We start from the raw sequence: 20,527 nt of genomic DNA, 5'->3' as shown, positions 1-20,527 counted from the left end.
TTTTTGCTTTTTTAGGGCTGCCCCTGTAGCATATGGAAATTCCCAGGCTAGGGGTCGAATCAGAGGTACAGCTGCTGGCCTACACCACAGCAAGGCCAGTCCAGGCCTCATCTGCAACCAACACCACAGCTACAGCAATGCGGGGTCCTTAACTCACTGAGCAAGGCCAGGGATCAAACCTGGACCCTCACAGATACTAGTCAGGTTCCTAACCTGCTGAACCATGACCGAAACTCCCTGGAAGCAAATTTTGAAAGCTTCTCACTTCGCCTGAGATTTGACTCAATGACCTGTGGTTGCACTGCATAAAAACCCTCAGCTTAGCGAGAATAGTTAGCAAGATGTCATTTAGGATTATCTGTACCTCTACAGCTAACTCTGTTATAGAGATACTTTGTTCCCAGAGGATTTCTTACCAAAATTTTACTGCTATCTCCCTCAGGTCTTTTCTATTGTATCAGGTCTGAACTTTATTTACATTGTTGCTAAAGCTGCCTCATTCATTAATCTCTAATACATTAACTTCTATTCTGAACAAAACACCATCTCCAGTGTCCATAGGTGGGAGGGCCTAACTCTCCCACTGATTATACAGCCATGATTTAATTTCCACCACCAGTATCCTTGACCAACAACAGTGTTACATGTTTTCAAATAATGGTTACTTTTCCTATCTATATTTATGGAGGTTTTTTGTTTGTTTTTGCTATTTTAGGGCCACACCTGTGGCATATGGAGGTTCCCAGGCTAGAGAGTCAATCAGAGCTATAGCCGCTGGCCTATGCCATAGCCACAGCCACACAGGATCCAAGCCACATCTGTGACCCACACCACAGTTCAGGGCAACACCAGATCCTTAACCTGCTGAGCAAGTCCAGGGATCAAACCCACATCCTCATGGATCCTAGTCAGGTTCATTAGCCACTGAGCCATGAAGGTAACTCCTCAGTATTCTTAATGTAGAAAAAATTTTAAATCAGTGCTCTTGAAATATCAATGGTGAAAAACTACTTTTTAAAAAAATTTTCTATGCATCATGGTGCTATACTTTTGCAAAATAAAAACGAATACTAGAAAACTGATGACATATTTAGATGTTGTGGTGATAAAACTGCTGCAGAAGTTTCTTAACATTTACTTTTAACATTTTAACTTCTCTCCCTACAGACAGGTAGCAACTCATGGACTCGCTCTGGTCCCTTGACACTACGAGCCGCAGTACCCCAGGGCCTATGTTCTCAGCACACAGCCCTCTGGGAAAATTTTCACATGTCTAACAATAAACCAACCCCGACGAATGGTTACAAATCTCTTCGTGCTGTCTTTCACATTACACACTGTACTCCAACCAGTCCTCATTGGTGTAAGGCCCTCAGCCCGTTTCTTAGTTTATCTATGATAGAAAAGAACTTTAAAATGTACTGACGATCCTAACTCTCTTACACGCAACCACCACCTTCTGCTTAACATCTCTGCTTCTCCATATGCCTCGCCTTCAAAAACCACAACTCACAACATCTTTTCTCCATTAATTCTTCTAGATCTAAAGAATCCTCTGCTACTTAGTGATCAACAGATATTTAAACTGGCACTGATTAACACACTGCTGTGTAAATGTCCACAAGTAGCCGTACCTCTTGAATTAAACTTGAGAAAAGCAGGGAAAACATCAGTCCACTGTCTTGAAGGGTTCCAAATGGTTCACAATAAGACTGCCTACATTAAAAGTATTTAACTGATCAGATCCAAATAATTCACACACAGGCAAAAAGCAGCGTGTAAGGCCCAGGGATTGGCCCAACTAAGATTTTGAGAACATAGCTTATCTAAGCAGCTATGAAATAGTAGTAAATATGGCCAAACTGCCTGTTTTCCAATCTCATTATGAAATAAAATGTCACCGAGCAATCACAGTAGCCTGCTTAGATCACCTAGAACTAAATATTCACGTAAATTTGAGTTACTTCCACTAAAATTACATCAATAAACAAATGTTATAAATTACCACGACAGAAGAACAACAGACAAAGCCTCCATATGCCATAAATTCACAGCATGCAACACTCTCCTGGCAAGAGTATTTTTAATACAAAGGGACTTTAAACCTCAATTCAATCATTAACAATTTCAAAATACATGCAACTGTACCCAGCTGCCTAACTATATAGCCCACTATTGGAAAAAAAAAAATCTCTATGTCCCTATCTATTAAGTGTACATGTTAAGAAAATATAGTCCTTCAAAGATACACTATCTGAATCCTAAATTTTTAAGTAGTGGCTGACATGTAGGTCCTTTCAGTTTAGCCAGACTATGACATTTGAGATGAAAGACACCCCGCCATGCTCATCATTCCCCAGATGCGAACACTGCAGCCTAGAACGGCAGCCCAAGGTCACAAAGCTAGAGAAGGAGGACCTCAGAAACAGCAGCTAAGTGCTCACTGCAGCAAACTAAACTGCTTCCGTGTGGAATACACTCTGATCTCACTCTAAATAAAGAGGTCACATTTGTAGCAACATTTCCTTCTCTTATTTTCCATTACTAAAGTGAATTTTTGGTATTTACAACCTCCTTTTTCCAATCTCCAGGGACTTCACTATTTTCTCAAAACTTCATGTCAGGCAGAGCCTCCTTGCCCGCCCGCCTGCATCTCTCACAAGCGTCCTATCCTAATAAATCTATTTCTTGCCTAACACTTGGTCTCTCGCTGAACTCCTTCTGCTTGGAGACGACACCAAGAACGTGAACCTCCGTGAGTCCAGACACAGGGAGGCGGCCCTGGGAAGGAACAGGGTGCCGCCCTCAAGACTTACTGGGAGGATCTGGGAGGGGCCCGTGGGAGGGAGGGATGACCTTCGGCCCAGGAGCCTTGCGGCTGAGAGAACTCAACCCCCAACAAAGGAAGCATTCTTCACTCCAGGAAGGAGGACCACCAGAACCAGTCCCGGGGCCACTAAACAACAGCTTTGAAAGACAATGCAAGCTTGCCTCTACCCTGATCCTTATCTATGGCCCTGTTTTTCCACTGCCAAACTGTAAAACCACCTCCCAATCCCTTCCAGAGGGGCACAGTCTTTAAGGCATTAGACTGCTGTGAGCCTCCTTTGCCTGGCAGAGCAACAAAGCTATCTTTTTCTCCTTCAAAAAAAAAAAAAAAAAAATTCATGTCAGTAGCTTTAAATCATATACTTCACCTTTAAAATGCAATCCACCCAACCCTCATATTAGGAATATTGTTAAGTACTTACTTGCCATTCTAGTTTTACTTTTTTTTTTTTTTTTTTTTTTGGTCTTTTCTAGGGCTGCACCCGCAGCATTTGGAGGTTTCCAGGCTAGGGGTCCAATCGAGCTGTAGCCGCCAGCCTATACCACAGCCACAGCAAGTCGGGATCCTACACCACAGCTAACGGCAACACCAGACCCTTAACCCAATGAGCAAGGCCAGGGATCGAACCTGCAACCTCATAGTTCCTAGTCAGATTCATTAACCACTGAGCCACGACAGGAACTCCTAGTTTTACTCTCTATTCATATCAGAAATGCTACTTATCACAGTTAACTGACTATTATTTTTAAAAATGTGAAAAGGCCCCTGGGGCACCCTTAATACTACTTAAGGGCTTTCTATCTTCCCCTTATGCTAAATAGCTCCAGATAACTTGGTTTCCGGGTTGTACATGCTTTGCAGCATTTTACCATTCCTTTCCAGACTGACACTACCACCAATGAATCTGCTTGCATCCAGCTCGATTCCACTTCTGCTCTAGGAATTAAAAAAACACACATTCCCACTTCTGAGACGCGTGTGTGAGGCAGAAGCAAATGTGTTCTTGGTGAGAGCCAACACGCACATTTATAAAACCAGCCCCGTACATTCCAGTCTACCAATTCCAACTGCTTAAAAGCATTCAGTAATTAACTACCTACCTGTTCTTATCCAGGTTTCAAAATGGAGATAATACTAGGTACACGAGGTATTGAGGTAATTTATACCTGACCCCATAATTTGTCTTGATAACATCTAGTCTTCATGAAAATTCATTTCCTATTAGCCTATGATCACATACTTCCTAAAAGCATCTTAAGCTTATATCAGTTCTCTAAAATTCATATTGTTCTCTTTTGGATCTTTCTCCTACTATTAAGGACTGAATGAGTTACAACTTTATAGTAATCTCCACCGAGATTTGCCACCTCCTAAACATCTGCAGCTGCTAGAGGTCCTAACCAAAACATCGCCTTCTCTGGGTGACCACTGCTACTGACTCGCATGCGTCTATTACAACTTAAAGGCGTCCAACTCTAGTTAACCACCACGAGGTACTTCAAAACCTATTATTCATGGTCTAGCAACCTCAATTCCAAATAAAATTAAATTTCTAATACGAAGAGAGTTTAAACTTTTTATTAAACAGTTGTGTCAGTTATGAAAAGCTAAAGATTTTAAGTTGTCAGTGTAATGAGGAGTTTATATTAGGGGAGAAATCTTTGAGATTTAGAGAAAACAGAAAGTAAAGTTAAAAGATGATAATATGCCTACAACAGGTCACATAACAAAAAATACCACATTAAATTAGATGTTATCTTAAAAACAGGATACATTAAGATAGAGAAAATGAGCAAAAATAAGCAAAAGGATTTTATCCCTTCACATAAAACGTCTCTATTCCATGCACAGAGATCAAATTAAATTCTACATATAAGAAAGATATGCACAACAAGGAAAAGGGTTAACAAAAAGCAAGAAACACTCTGCGGCCCATCAACAGCCCTCCCCCCACTTAAGTGAACACTGACCATTAAGTAGGTAACATCCCAACATCACCCTTACAGTCCATCAAGTTTCCATCTCACCTACCTTTCTTCTCTGAGAGATGTTGAGGGCACCAAAGTCATTAAACAAGGATGAAGCAGGTGAAATTAGAGGATCTGGAAGATAAGTTATGTAAGTTTCCACACAGATAACTCGAGAAACCTATGAATCTAATAAATGTTTAACTTGAATGCTTAAAAATAGTGATAAAAATCATATACCACAATAATAGTTAAACTGGATGCCTCCCCCACTGCGTATGCTCAAATACTTCCTAGTGAACGAAACACAAATTCATTCAGGAAATACTCAGTGTACATTTACTCAGAAGCATGTGTTTGCTTAGAGCAAAAAACAAGAATCAAATCGGAAAAAAAGAGGACTCAACCATGTTATTAAGCATGTGTCTATGAAGGAAGTCTACCTGTAGTTTGTGTGCTTGAGACCACATCATATGAAAAATTAAAAAGGGCAGTTCCTGTCGTGGCCAGCGGAAACGAATCCGACTAGGAACCATGAGGTTGCGAGTTCGACCCTGGCCTCATTAGGTGGGTTAAGGATCCGGCATTGCCGTGAGCTCTGGTGTAGGTCACAGACACGGCTCAGATCTGGCATTGCTATGGCTCTTGCATAGGCTGGCAGCAACAATTCCAATTAGACCCCGAGCCTGGGAACCTCCATGTGCCACAGGTGCAGCCCAAAAAAGACAAAAGACAAAAAAAAATTAAAAAGGGGTAGGGATGGAGGGACAGTAGTATAAGAAAATTCCTTAAAGTCTATCATCAGGTATTGGATATTCTTACTAAAAAGATAAAGTAAATTTAAGTTTTTAAAGATAGAAATATTATTTGGAGTTCCCGTCGTGGCGCAGTGGTTAACGAATCCGACTAGGAACTATGAGGTTGCGGGTTCGGTCCCTGCCCTTGCTCAGTGGGTTAACGATCCAGCGTTACCCTGAGCTGTGGTGTAGGTTGCAGACGAGCTGTGGTGTAGGTTGCAGACGCGGCTCGGATCCCACGTTGCTGTGGCTCTTAGGCCGGTGGCAGCATCTCTGATTCAACCCCTAGCCTGGGAACCTCCATATGGGCCCAAGAAATGGCAAAAAGACAAAAAAAAAAAAAAAAAAAAAAAAGAAATATTAAATGTTTCAAAACACATACATGAAATCCAAAGACTTCATAGGTTCAAAGCTCTATTACTCTGTGGCCAGAGGTCACAAACAAAAGTCTCTCTAAATTGTTTCTCGCTTAACAAATCAGAAGAGTTTCTGAAAGGGAATCCATGATACACACTGAAATATTTTTGTCCTCATTTCTGAGCTTGAGTTAATCTTACGTTTCTCATTAAATTACCTGTGAAATCCTAAAAAATACAATAAATGTTCTCATTTAAAGGAACCTTAGGGAGTTCCCGTCGTGGCTCAGTGGAAACAAATCTGACCAGCATCCATGAGGACACAGGCTTGATCCCCCGCCTGGCTCAGTGGGTTAAGGATCCGGCCTTGCCGTGAGCTGTGCTATAGGTTGTAGACGCCACTCGGATTTGACATTGCTATGGCCATGGCATAGGCCAGCGTCTACAGCTAAGAATTACTCCCTGGCCTGGCAACCTTCCTTCATATACTGCAAGTGTGGTCCTAAAAAGACAAAAAAAAAAAAAAAAAAAGCATTCTCTATGGGAATGCCAAAAACATAATGCTACACATCAGTTTCTAATAATTTTATACATTATTAAAATGTTGCTTTTTTTCCTACAGCAAAAGTTGAAATTACTGAGTTTGATACACACCCCTAAAATGTCTCTCAGGAAATAATCAACATGTAAATTCTTATTCTCACCGTTATTAATAAATACTAACATTTTACTGATATAGAGCATGAATACTCAATTGTTACATATTTTTTAAAAACCATCCATGACCATTTATTTTTAAAATAGGATACAGAAGTACAGAAAGAAACATTTATTTGTAAATCGGGATACAAAAAGGAAATCCTGTATCAAAAGTCTTAAAACTATCTTAAGGCTAACTAACTTTGAAACAGTAATTCCATGTCACAAAATGTTTCCAAAAGAAATAACTCAAAATGTGAAGAGATTTATAAACACAATCCAATATTGGAATGTTTTTTGTTTGGCGAGGGGGGAGGGAGGGGAGTTCTGGCCACATGTGAAACATGCATAAGGTTCCTGAGCCAGGGATTGAACCTGAGCCATAGCAGGGACACAAGCCACAGCAGTGACAACACCAGCCAGATTCTTAACCCACTAGGCCACCAGAGAACTCCTGTAATCTTTTTTTAAAAACATAAAAACAAAAAGAAAATTATGAAAATAAATAAGAGAATTCAATTTATAATGATCAAGAAACACTCACAATTTAAAAATATACTCAGTGCAGAGTTCCCACTGTGGCACAACAGGATCCGTAATGTCTCTGGAGCACTGGGATGCAGGTTAGATCCCCGGCCCAGCACAGTGGATTAAGGATCCAGCGTTGCCACAGCTGCAGTGTAGATTGAAATTGTAGCTCAAATCTGATCCCTGGCCTGGGAGCTCCACATGCAGCGGGGTAGCCAAAAAAAAAAATTTTTTTTTTTTTTGCTTGTTAGGGCCACACCTACGGCATATGAAGTTCCAAGGGTAGGGGTCAAATCAGAGCTACAGGTGCTGGCCTACACCATAGCCACAGCAATGCCAGATCTGAGCTGAGTCTGCCACCTACGCCACAGCTCATGGCAACACCAGATCCTTAACCCACTGAGCGAGGCCAGGGATCAAACCGCATCCTCACAGGTTCTAGTCAGATTCATTAACCACTGAGCCACAAAGGGAACTCCCAAAATTTTTTAATTTTTTTAAAAAAGTAGATTTAGGAGTTCTCATTGTGGCTCAGTGCCTAACGAACCTGACTAGCTAGCATCCATGAGGACACGGGTTCGATCCTTGGCCTCACTCAGTGGGTTAAGGATCCGGTGTTGCTGTGAGCTGCGGTGTAGGTTGCAAATGTGGCTTGGATCCCTCAATGCTGTGGCGTAGATCAGCAGCTATAGCTCTCACCTAGCCTGGGAACCTCCATGTGCTGCAGGTGCAGCCCTAAAAATAGACCAAAAGACCGAAAAAAAGTAGATTTACTGTGATCTTAAGTATTACTATGTACTATGTATATATGCACGTTTGCATACATACATCCAAATCTTAGTTTTCAGCTCTGAGTAGGAAGACAACAGATCACTTTTATTTTCTTCCTTATATCTACCTGTAATTTTTGAAATTGCTACAATGGACATACTGTTTTTAGAGTCAAAAATATACATACTACATACATTATATAAAAGAGAAAAGAGACCAAATCTTACCATGGCCTGCATATGGCTTGGCACTGTCATTTAAAAGGCTTGGGGAGCTGCTACTATTAGTCATTCTCTGAAAAATAAAATATCATTGAGGAATACAGAACTAAGAATATTCAACCAATGAAGACTGACCCGCCTCCCATCTTCCCTTCCAATCCATCACTCACATTAGTGACCCTGTAATCTTTCCATAAATGCTGCTGCTTAGGTTAGAATCATCTATGCAAAAACTTCCAAATATTCTCTATAACACATCAAATGAAAATTTTACTCACTAGCCAGGTATTTAAAACCAAAGTCACAGCTCTATTTTGAACTGCACTTCCATAACATATTAGCCTGGGCAAGACACATATCCACTAAGCTTCCTCGTCTATAAATTCCAGTACCCATGTGAGCGGCTGCACAGGGACTACGCATGAGCCAGTAACTGCTCTTTACTGTCCTCTTCCAGTGCGTTATTATCCTTCTTACAGCTTACAGATTCTGTAAAACAGGCTAGTCTCCATTCTCTAAGTATGTCCCAGGCTTTCTAACCGCTCCCGAGCATCCCAGTGGCCCCACTATCCTGCAAGGCATTCATTCCTTCCTCTCGAAATCACACAGTGAGAAACCATCCTCTTCATACTTTAACCCCATCCCTGAAAGCTCACCCTGACTCCAAACCTACAGGAGATGGCGGACCTATATCCCACCTTCCTCATGACCTCAAAAATCCTACCTCCCACAGAACAAATCTGAGAATAAACCAAGACTAGCTGTCTCCACCCCTGAAATGAACCTCAATGTTCAGAGCCCCATAAACCATACTAACAATACCTGCATCAAGGGATACTTTGTTTCTACGGGGCTTCCAAATCCATTAACTCCAATAAAGCTGGTGCTGAAATAGGAATCTGTGAGACTCGATTCAGTTAAAGCTCCTCCATCTATTCCAGGAACTGAAAGAGAAGGAAAATTCAAGTGTTTAAATTACAAGCATAAAACACTGATGTAGTTTCTCTGTTCCTACATAAGTTGTCAAGTTTCAAATCTCTGTCGCTCTTCTTTTTATTTACCTGTTAGTAACAAAGGCAGAGCCAAATGAAGTTGGCTCCAAAAATTTGTTAAATAATGCTTAAGTTGAATAATTTTTTCCAGAGAGAGCTATTTATTTTATATTAATTACTTGAGAGCCACCAAGCACCACATGAAGAAACAAATTACACTTGCATTTCTAGTTTTCTCATTAGGGTTTAACTTTGCAAGAGGACAGGAGATTAAAATCACTGCAAATTCTTCTGTGAATCTTCATAAACAGAGACAAATTTCTCCTAACACACATGAAGAAACAGACCAGCAGTCTCACGTTCACTCTTAATTCAGTAAAACCAATTCTGGAGGGGTAGCAATGAGATAAAGCTAAGAAGAACAGACACGCTGCCTGTCGATTTTAGGGCAGAATAACATGGAATGATTGTCACTACTCAAGAGTCCCTCACACATCACAGTATGCTTTAGATGCATACTGTACTTTTTTGCTAAGTACAGTTGACCCTTGCAAAACAGGTCAGAATTGCACAGGTCCAATTATACTCAGACTTTTCTTCAATAAATAAATTGGAAAAAATTTTGGAGATTGATGACAATTTAAAAACGCACAGATGAACTGTGTAGGCTAAAAACACCCCCAAAATGAAGAAAAAGGTATGTTATGAATGTGTAAAATATATGCAGATATAGATACTAGTGTGTACTTACATAGGCATAACGTGAATGATATTTACCCTAAAATTAACAATGCGTTAGTTTTTCTGCTGTTTTATAACTTCACTCTCAGAGAACGTTACAGTGTGCCTCTCTAAGTGGAGAAACTGCATTTAAACCTACTATCGCAGGTAACTGGGTTTTTTCTTTTAAGGCAACATTTCCGATACCGTATAATGAATACGATTGTAATACTGTGTGCTACAAGAACTTTCTAACAATTCATTCATTAGTGTATTGGCTATGCTGCTGTGAAGCAATCCGACCACTTACACTGGGCTACCATACAGCATCAGAGCGCTACTTCTTCACTATCGATGTAGGATATCTGTAAGTAAATATTAATTTCTTTTTCATATTATGTTTTCATTTTTGATGTCTAGTTTTAGTAAAATGTATGACACCTACAGTATTTGTATCGTATTAGACAATACTGATGTAGCTACAGACAAAATGATTAATTTTATAAACAGACAACATAAAACCTACAGTATCGATAAATACAGCGGAGCACTACAAATGTATTTTTCTCTTCCTTATGATTTTCTTAATAACATTTTCTTTTCTCTAGCTTACTTTAAGACACATATAACAAAGAGAATGTTAATCAACAGTTTTGTTATCAGTAAGGCTCCCCTGTCATCCACAGGCTGTTAAGGGACTAGCCTTCCATAGAACATGCCTTAAAAAAAAAAGTCCAGCTGAAAATACTAATTGGTTCTCCTCTGCCAACTAGGACATCACAGACAAGATGCTGGCAGTGCCTACCCCAAGGGATGAAATCCAAACTTCTTAGTCTGACATTAAAAAACCCTCAACGGTCTGTTCTCAACCTACCATTCTAGTTTTTCCTAAAAGCACTGGGTTTGAGAATCAGTTCTGCCACTTACTAGCCACAATGTCTTGGGCAAAATGCTCATAAAAAGTACATGATTACTTATAAAATGAGACTGATACCAACTACCCTACAAACTTCAGTGAAAAGTTATGAAAGGAGTTCCGATCGTAGCTCAGCGGAAACAAACATGACAAGCATCCATGAGGATGCAGGTTTGATCCCTGGCCTCACTCAGTGGGTTAAAGATTTGGCATTGCCATGAGCTCTAGTGTAGTTCACAGACGCGGCTCGGATCCTGCAATGCTGTGGCTGTGGTGCAGGCCGGCAGCTGCAGCTCCAATTCAAGCCCTAGCCTGGGAACTTCCACATGCTGCGGGTGGGGCCCTAAAAAAGTAAAAAAAAAAAAGTTGTGAAAAACAATTGAAACAGTATTTTTAAAGTTCTTGTAAAAATCTTCATGGCTGCAAAACTCTAAACATTTGCTAAAAATAATCAAACTGTACATTTCCAATGGGTGAATTTTATACTACATAAATTATATTTCAATGAAGCTACCTTTTTCGGCAATAAAGCTACTTTTTAATATTGGTCAAGAAAATGGGATTATTCACTAAGTGGACTTAGGACAACTGTGTATCCATCAGGGAAATACTGAGTACCTTACAATAGATACTGCCAAAACAGCAAAGATTATAGGAGTTCTCTTGTGGAGCAGTGGGTTAAGGATCCAGCCTTGTCACTGTCATGGCTTGGGTTACTGCTGTGGTGCATGTTCGATCCCTGGCTCAGGAACTTCCACATGCCATGGACACAGACCAAAAAGAAAGTATACATCTACTATTAAAAGGTCTTTATGATAATCCTAACATGACTGAACTCTCCCCTCCAGTCAAGATGATAAACTCGCTGTACCGTGAAGGTCTGCACTTCACAACATGCAGTACCACCAACTCCCACGCAGACACACCCAACTCTGTGTTCCTCCAGGGCCAGGCAAAAAGGAAAAGAAAATATATTCGAAGTTACTGAGTTCTAATCCAACTTCTTGCCCCTTACTAGCCGAATAACCTTGAGCAAAACCCCCTCAACGTCACTGCCTCGTCTGCAAGAGAAGGCGCTCGTTCCCACTCGGGGCTGCGAGAGCCACGCGAGGGAAGGAAGCTGCCCGGGGCGGGCGCCCTGACTCCCGGGTCAGCATCGCGGTCCTCTGCTCGCCTCTCGGGAAGGCACCCCCAGCTACCGCAAGCCGCCAAAAGCCCGCCTAGCGAAGACGCTGTTTACATCATTTATGGGACTAAAACACTTTTCTTCCATCTACCTTTTATTTCTGCCTTCAACTACCTAAACCTGTCAATTCTTACACTTACACAATTTCTGTACTCTCTATCCATCTGACTTTATCTGTAAACTGAGGTTTGGGACCACGCCTTGTATTTTTTCGATATTCCCTACTCTATTAGCACACATATAAATAAACACTTATTTACAATTAAGTTCTCCTTGAAAGTAGGTATTTTTAAAAGTTGATAAGAGATACAACAGAGTTGCCCATCCAACCTGTATAAAATACCCCATGCAAAGGATATTAGACTCCATTTTTCTGAGGAGGAAACGAGCCTCTAAGACACTAGATGACAGAGCAGTGGACGCAGCAGGCTCATGAAACGGGACTCCTCCGAGCACTCAGCAGACACTCGCACCCGCCTCTTCTCTAGGGACTGGGGAATGAGCACAGACTTTGAGCAATGCCCATGGGTCTGTTCCGGTCAGTTACCAACGACGGATCTTTGACAGCATATTTAACCTAAGTCTCCGTCTCCTCCTCCGTAAAACAGAAATGCTAACATCTGCTTTCCAGCCCTGTCATGAGACTAATTCAGAACACCGGCATGCTTGGACAGTGTTCGGTGCCTAGGGCTTACTTTTTGTGGTTATCATTTGTATCCACTTCTAAATTTATTTGTAAAAGTTAGCTTACTCTCAAAACGGATACACATTCTTTGTATAGAATGCACTAAGGGAAATTTTTCATACGCTTATTTTTAATTTAACAGAAATGATGAAAAGGTGGCCTGGAACATTTTATACCTCCACCGCAAAACCCAGAGGGTCACCTGGAAGAGAAACGTGAATTCAAAGCAAGTGGCTGGGAAGGACGTACTGAGGTGTTTGAAAGGCTCAAAAGCTCACCAACTAAGAAAAAAAGCTCAAAGGAAGTATAAGAAAACAGCAATTAATGACTATAAACACTGTATTTCCAGCCCTCACAAAGTTTCTGGGCAATTCCTCATTTTAAATTTTCCATCTAATTCCAAAGCATCATTAGCCAACACAGGTGAAACCCAGAGACAAGTGAGACCTCAGCAGCACAGAGCACCGAAACCTGTGTCCTCCACGCAAACAACCTAAATGTCCACTGACAGATGAATGGATTAAGAAGATGTGGTACATACATGCAATGCAATACTACTCAGCCACGCCACTCAGAACCGCATGCATGTAACCAAAGATTCTCATGCTGAGTGAAGTCAGAAAGAGAAAGACGAATACTATATGAATATCACTTGCATGTGGAATCTAAAATATGGCAAAATGAACCTACCTACAAAAACAGAAACAGACTCATAGACATAGAGAACAGACTTGTGGTTGCTGGTGGTGGGGGAATGGCCTGGGAGTTTGGGGTTAGGAGATGCAACTATTACACTCAGAATGGATAAACAACAAGGTCCTACTGAACAGCACAGGCAACTATGTCCAATCTCCTGGGACAGACCATGATGGAAGTAATATAAAAAAAGAATGCATGACTGAGTCGCTTTGCTATACAGCAGAAATTGGCAAAACACTGTAAATCAACTATGCTTTAACTAAAAAAAAAAAAAACACAAAAAACACCGGTATCCTTGTTCTCATCTGCCTGGGCAGGATGCTCTTCTTTTCCACCAGGTATGCTTCAGACATTTTTCAAAACATGGTTCAAATACCACCTGTCATGAAACCTTCCAAAATATCCCTGAACAGAGATGGTTAAACATTTCATATCTACAGCAAATCACACTATGCCAAAATTTGTACATTTCAAAATCTTTTACCAGGCTTTCTTTTTCCATGTGCATATTCATACATGGAAGGAACCATGCATCTTCACACTTCCCAGTACTCACGTGACACCTGGCACCGAGTGGTCTATGTTTGATAATCAAGCTTCCCAGTCAGTGCCACAGTATACATATACTATGTCATTTATTAAAGAATAAGTCCTTTGCATCAAATACCAGACCCAGTCAGTGCCCACAGTATACATATACTATGTCATTTATTAAAGAATAAGTCCTTTGCATCAAATACCAGACCCAGTCAGTGCCCACAGTATACATATATTATGTCATTTATTAAAGAATAAGTCCTTTGCACCAAATACCAGACCTCCAGAGAGACAAGCTGACATTGTTCTAACAGCCCCAAGGTCTACCTGGCAAACCCGCCCTCACAAAAGTCATCATAAGCGAAGACTAGAGAGAGTATATACAATACACAGCTTTGATCCGAAATTTTCTGAAAGATAAACCCTTCGACTTAAGTCTCCTCGATCGGAAAGGAACTGCAATGCAGCAAGACTCTGGAGAAGACCTGATTCTGAGGAGCACTGCAATACTACGGGCCTTCCAAGATGAACTGGCTTCCAACTTGACCAACCACAACGAAATCATCTGGACTCTCAGCTGAAGCTACTTCATATTTAGTACTGCCTGTTTGATTATTTACTGAAAAATATCTTCCAACAAAAGATGGTTTTCGTTTGGGATCCGTGCCAAGATAACTGCTTTTTCTACACAATCAAAAGCTGCCAACAAAGCAATAAATGTTTTGAAAAGCATTCCACTGTTCTTAATTGTTTTCTCAGTAAAGTGATTTGGCATTTAATACTGGAAGGAGAAAATGTGTTTCCAAAGCCAGCTTACTACTCATGCAAAATATCACCTTAAGATTATCCAATGATGCATTGAAAGCTGAGGTTTTGTTTTGCTATGTCTTAACGGCAGTCGTCATTTTTTAACACACTATAAAGTTACTGGGGTTATGTTTATAAATATTATCGACCTTACCGATTAATTAAAATGTAATTATGGACCACAAAGGGATCTTTTATTTATTTGGTTCACTAATATAGTCCAAGAATCTAAAACAGTACCTGACACAGAGTAAGTGCTCAATAAATGTCTGTTAATTAAATGAATGAATCCTCACTTTTAGCCCAAATTATATTACGTTGAAAGCTTCCCATATCTAAGTTTTTTGAACACATTCTTTGTATACATCTAAATCCTTTTTATATGTCAGAGGACCTTGCTAAAACTTTTACTTTAAAAGCTTCCTTGACAATTTTTCCAAGCCTTGAGAATAAGAAGATGCCCATGGCATCTTTGTCAAGAAGACTCTACCTCAGAGATTGCTGACATACTGCCACCAAATCTACCAACTATAAAAGGCCACTTATGGAATTCGATGAGGCCCCATATCATTCTGTCTTCACTCCCACGTCATCCTTTCAAATCAATGATACAGTCACATTCAGAAACAGCAGTGTTAATAGAGTAAGTTTAGGAACAAATAAGCAAAATGAGAAAATCAAGCCAAGTGACATGTCAGGTCCTTGCCAGCTTTTCCGGCTCTATCACGCTCTACCTAATATTTATGAAAGCAGCCTAAGGTATGTGTATCAAGAATGTAAATGCTGGAGTTCCCGTCATGGCACAGTGGTTAATGTATCTGACTACGAACCATGAGGTTGCGGGTTGGATCCCTGGCCTTGCTCAGTGGGTTAAGGATCCAGCGTTGCCGTGAGCTGTGGTGTAGGTCACAGATGTGGCTCGGATCCCACATTGCTGTGGCTCTGGCATAGGCCGGTGGCTACGGCTCTGATTAGACCCCTAGCCTAAAAAACCTCCATATGCTGTGGGAGCGGCCCTAGAAAAGGCAAAAAAAAAAAAAAAGAATGTAAATGCGAAGAGCCTCCCTGCCTGCCCACTTCCTTCTCTCACAAGCATCCTGTCTTAATAAATCTATTTCTTGCCAAAAAAAAAAAAGAATAAACAATGAAAGACTGTTAAATAATAACACTAGATAAAATTTCACCCTGAAACTTTTTTTCTACAAATACCAGCTTATTACCTTGCAAAAGATGTGATTTACATAACTATCTCTAGATTAAGTGAGCCACTGGGAAAAATTTTTTCAGAGGAAAATGTGATATGGAAGACTATTTCCAATATTTACATATTCAGCTAATGGTATATAAAATACATAGGTTTTTGTATTAAGATACAATGGACGTATGACATTGTTTTCTTTTTAGGTGTACAACATGATTTGATATGTTTATACTCCAAAATGATTACCACACTAAATTTAGCTACTTCCATCAGCACACATAGTTAATTTTTCTTATGATGGGATTTTTCTAAGATCCACTCTCTTAGCAACTTTCAAATATATATGACAGTATTGCTAACTAAAGTCCCTTGCTGTACCTTATGCCCCAAGGACTAGACGTTTATACCTCCTGACTATCTTCACTTACCCCACCTAACCCCACCCCTGGCAACCACCAATCTATTCTCTACAGCATCTGTAAGCTGGGGGTGGCGGGGGGGGGTTCCCTTTTAAGGGTTCACATGCAGCATATGAAAATTCCCAGGTTAGAGGTCAAATCAGAGCTGCAGCTGCAGTCTACACCACAGCCATGGCAACTCCAGATCCAAACCTCATCTGCGACCTACACCCAGCTTGCAGCAATGCCAGATCCTTAACCCACTGAACAAGCCCAAGAATGGAACCCACATCCTCACAGATACTATGTCAGGTTCTTAACCCACTGAGCCACAACGGGAACTCCATTTAAGATTACATTTGTGAGATCATACTGTACGTGTCTGCAGGGTTTTTTTTTTTTAATGTACCAAGTTTGCACCGTGTGCTCGTTAACATACATGCGTATTATAGTTTGTGTAAAATCTATATACACATAATACTTTAAGATACAACAGCTTAGTTCCATCATTTGTAATGGTAAAAGACGTATAAACAATGTAAAAAGCCACTAGAAAGAATAGCACAATCATACAATGGGATATTACGCAGCCGCACTATTTCTGTGTGTGGATGTGGAACGAACAAACTAGAGGATGTGCTATACGGTGAGAAAATTCAAAAATGTGTTAGGCTCCCGTGTGTGCAGTGGAAAGTATAAACACGATGGTGTAGACAAAGAATATTTCTGAATAGATACATGAAAACTGGAAATAATGACTGCCTTTTGGAGAGAGATCAGGGAGCTAAGGAGGGAGACCATTTTTTATTATGTATCCTTCTGTGCTTTTTGAATTTTTAACCTGTGCATGTAGTACATTTTTTATTCCAAAAGCAAGATATTGTTCCTGTTTTTCTAATGCTGGAATTTTTAATATTAAAAATATTATTAAAAACTCATTTTAGAAAAATAAGTACAATATCTTTTTTTTTTTTTTTAAGAAAAGACAAGATATCAAAAAGACCTCAAAAAAGGGAGAGGTTTTATCCGAAGAGGGCTGTCATCTACATGCCAACTAACAGCCAAGATAAGTGCGGTCACCAGGCCCTTCCCTGAACTGAAGTTAAGCTGCTGCGAGGTCAATGTTTTTACAAGTTGTTGGGAAGGGAAGATGATGAATTCTAATGATTGAACATAAAATAATTTGCTTTCTCGAATATAAACATTTAGAAATAAAAAACATTTTAGAGCTGAAGGAATTTTGGACATCACGTACTCCATGCCCCATTCTTCTAACACCCAGACATGTGTTTCCACATGGACTAAATTACCAGCCTAAGATCACAAAGTTACGCGGGAAGTAAGAGAGGACGAAAATCAAAATCGCAGGACCCCCAGTTCAGGAGAAATTCCTATAAACCGAAAGGAGACAAAAACACTGTAGGTATTGATTTGTTAACTATATGGCAAAAGTACTTAAAACAGGTATTTTATCATATTCCTTGGTGTAGTTTCAGCTCATAAACTACTTTGCAAACAGAATAAAAGTTAATATGGGAAAGCAAATGTAGTAAATACTGCTACAAAACCTGTCTGTGTACATGCGAGACATGCTGCGGACTGAACTGCCCCCCCCATTCATATATTGATGTCCTACCCCCCAACGTGACTCTATCTGGAGACAATTAAGGCTACACACACACACAAACTATTAATAATGATCAGCCTTGGGCAATGAGATGAGATGGGTTTACCCTGACTGTACATGTTCCAATGAAAATTTTTACCAAAAAATTTATGACTTTTAGGAGTTCCGTCATGGCGCAACAGACACAAATCTGACTAGGAACCATGAGGTTGCAGGTTCAATCCCAGGCCTTGCTCAGTGGGTTAAGGATCTGGCGTTGCTGTGGCTGTGGTATAGGCTGGCAGGTGTAACTCCGATTTGACCCCTAGCCTGGGAACCTCCATATGCTGCAGGTGCGGCCCTGAAAAGACAAAAAAAAAAAAAAAAAAAAAAAAAAAAATTATGACTTTTATAACTTAAAAATTAAATTAAATTCAAAGAAATTTAACCCTAAAATGAATCATTTTTACAATACTTCTAGGTACTGTGAATGTTCACACCTTTGTACACAAAAGCAAACCAAAAAAAAAAAAAGCTGCTCCAAAATATAGATATAAATTTTCCAAGTTAACAACAAAGAGAAAAATTGAGCAAGAAAAACAAACTCTTGGATACATACAACAGTACTGAATCTTGAGGGAATTATGTCAAGTTTTAAAAAAAACTAATCCCAAAAGATCACACACTATATAATTCCATTCACAGAACATTCTTGCAATGACAAAAGTACAGAAAGAGAGAGCAAATTAGGAGTGGCCAGGGATTGGGAGGGTTACAAAAGGGCCACTTGAGGGTTACAGAGCTGTTCTGTCTTGACTGTACTGGCAGGTGTACAGACATACTGCTAATACAGCTCCACAGAACTTAATATAAACACGTGTGCACACACGAGTACAAATAAGACTCAGAAAATCTAAGTGGATTGTATCAATCAATGTGGTTGTGATAATTGCTCTACGGTTATGAAGAGTATTACCACTTGGGACAATGGTGATGGGACAACAAGCTCTTTCTGTATTATTTCCTACAACTGCATATGATTCTACAATTATCTCAAAATAGAAAGTTAATTAAAACGAGAAAAATTCTATGAAAGGGCAAAAATAGGAAGATGTTCTGGCAACCATTTATCTTCTTACAGAGTCATTTCAAATACACGTTCATGGAGAGGTGTTTTAGTTCTCACTGAATCTTACCTGGGTCTATGCTCACGTTAGTACAACCCTCTTCAAGTACACCTCGCAAAGCTCTAAGCTTTCCTCATAAAATTTCTGAAGACCGAATACTATTCTACACGTGTTTGTATCTCCCATTAGAATGTACTCTCCATCAGGGCAGACTTCTGTTACATGCAACACTGTACGCCTACCACCCAGATCAAAGCTTGCCACTTTGCAACCGCAATATTACAGGAGTGAAATGAATGGTATTAGAAAGTCTTTGTTCCCCACTTCGTGTATTGTCAAACAAAAATGTTTAAACCGAAAGCAGCTACCCCGATGGCAAATTCCCCGACTCACTTGTTTGTCAGCTGATTTGAGTTTGTGAAATGAAAAGTATTAATCCCAGTTTAAACAACAACAGTTTAGTGACACACATTACCGTACATTGCAAAGTTTGGATGTGAACTTCGAGTTATTCTCTGCTTTCCTCCATTTGGACTGACAACCACAGTTCAATAATCTATAGCTATTTTACTGGTCTTGAAAATATATTCTTTTTTTTTTTTTTTTTTTGTCTTTTTGCCTTTTCTAGGGCTGCTCCCGCAGCATACGGAGATTCCCAGGCTAGGGGTCTAATCGGAGCTGTAGCCACCGGCCCACACCACAGCCACAGCAACTCAGGATCCGAGCCGCATGTGCAACCTACGCCACACTCATGGCAGCGCCGGATCCTTAACCCACTGAGCAAGGCCAGGGATTGAACCCGCAACCTCATGGTTCCTAGTCGGATTCTGTTAACCACTGAGCCGTGATGGGAACTCTGAAAATATATTCTCAAAAACTGAGAGATAAGGAAATGCACAGGCTAACTGTAGTCTTATAACTAATAACATTCAATAACAGCAACTAAGACTGAAACCTCACTACATGCTAGGCAATGCACCTAAGAGTGTCACATGCAATCCTATCACAACTCTAAAGTAGGTACTATTATTACCTCTATTTTTAAATTGCCTTTTTTTTTTAAAGGGCCGCAGGTGTGGCATATATAAGTTCCCAGGCTATGGGTCAAATTGGAGCCACAGCTGCCAGCCTACACCCACAGCAACGCCAATTCCAAGCCTCATCTATGGCCTACAACACAGCTCGTGACAATGCCTAATCCTTAACCCACTGAGTAGGGCCAGGGATGGAACCCGCATCCTCATGGATACTGGTTGGGTTCATTTCCAATGAGCTACAATAGGAATTCCACCTTTGTTTTTTAAATGTGAGGCTGTCACATGCGATCCTATCACAACTCTAAAGCAGGTCTATTATTACCTCCGGTTTTTGGTGGTGGTTTTTTTTTGTCTTTTTAGGGCCACACCCACAGCATAAGGAGCTTCCCAGGTTAGGGGTCTAATTGGAGCAGTAGCCGCTGGCCTACACCACAGCCACAGCAATGC

General features: G+C 40.3%; 1 protein-coding gene across 8 annotated transcripts in view; it reads right to left on the bottom strand.

Annotated features, from left to right (window-relative positions):
* The window catches only part of PAN3 (PAN3 poly(A) specific ribonuclease subunit), a 127,440-nt gene that overhangs the window by 102,281 nt on the left and 4,632 nt on the right, over window positions 1–20,527 (bottom strand). For all 8 annotated transcript variants that reach the window (XR_002336631.1, XM_021065522.1, XM_005668294.3 and 5 more), the window contains 3 exons: window positions 8,992–9,113; window positions 8,176–8,242; window positions 4,862–4,932 (listed from right to left, as the gene is read on the bottom strand). Coding sequence is in view for 7 of the 8 variants with exons in the window: in XM_021065522.1 (XP_020921181.1) it covers window positions 4,862–4,932; window positions 8,176–8,242; window positions 8,992–9,113 (260 nt within the window). In the remaining variant the exon portion in view is untranslated. The remainder of the gene's footprint in view (window positions 1–4,861; window positions 4,933–8,175; window positions 8,243–8,991; window positions 9,114–20,527) is intronic.

Source organism: Sus scrofa, chromosome 11, assembly GCF_000003025.6.
Source record: "Sus scrofa isolate TJ Tabasco breed Duroc chromosome 11, Sscrofa11.1, whole genome shotgun sequence".
Taxonomy (NCBI): domain Eukaryota; kingdom Metazoa; phylum Chordata; class Mammalia; order Artiodactyla; family Suidae; genus Sus; species Sus scrofa.
This window is presented reverse-complemented; position numbering and strand designations above follow the sequence as displayed.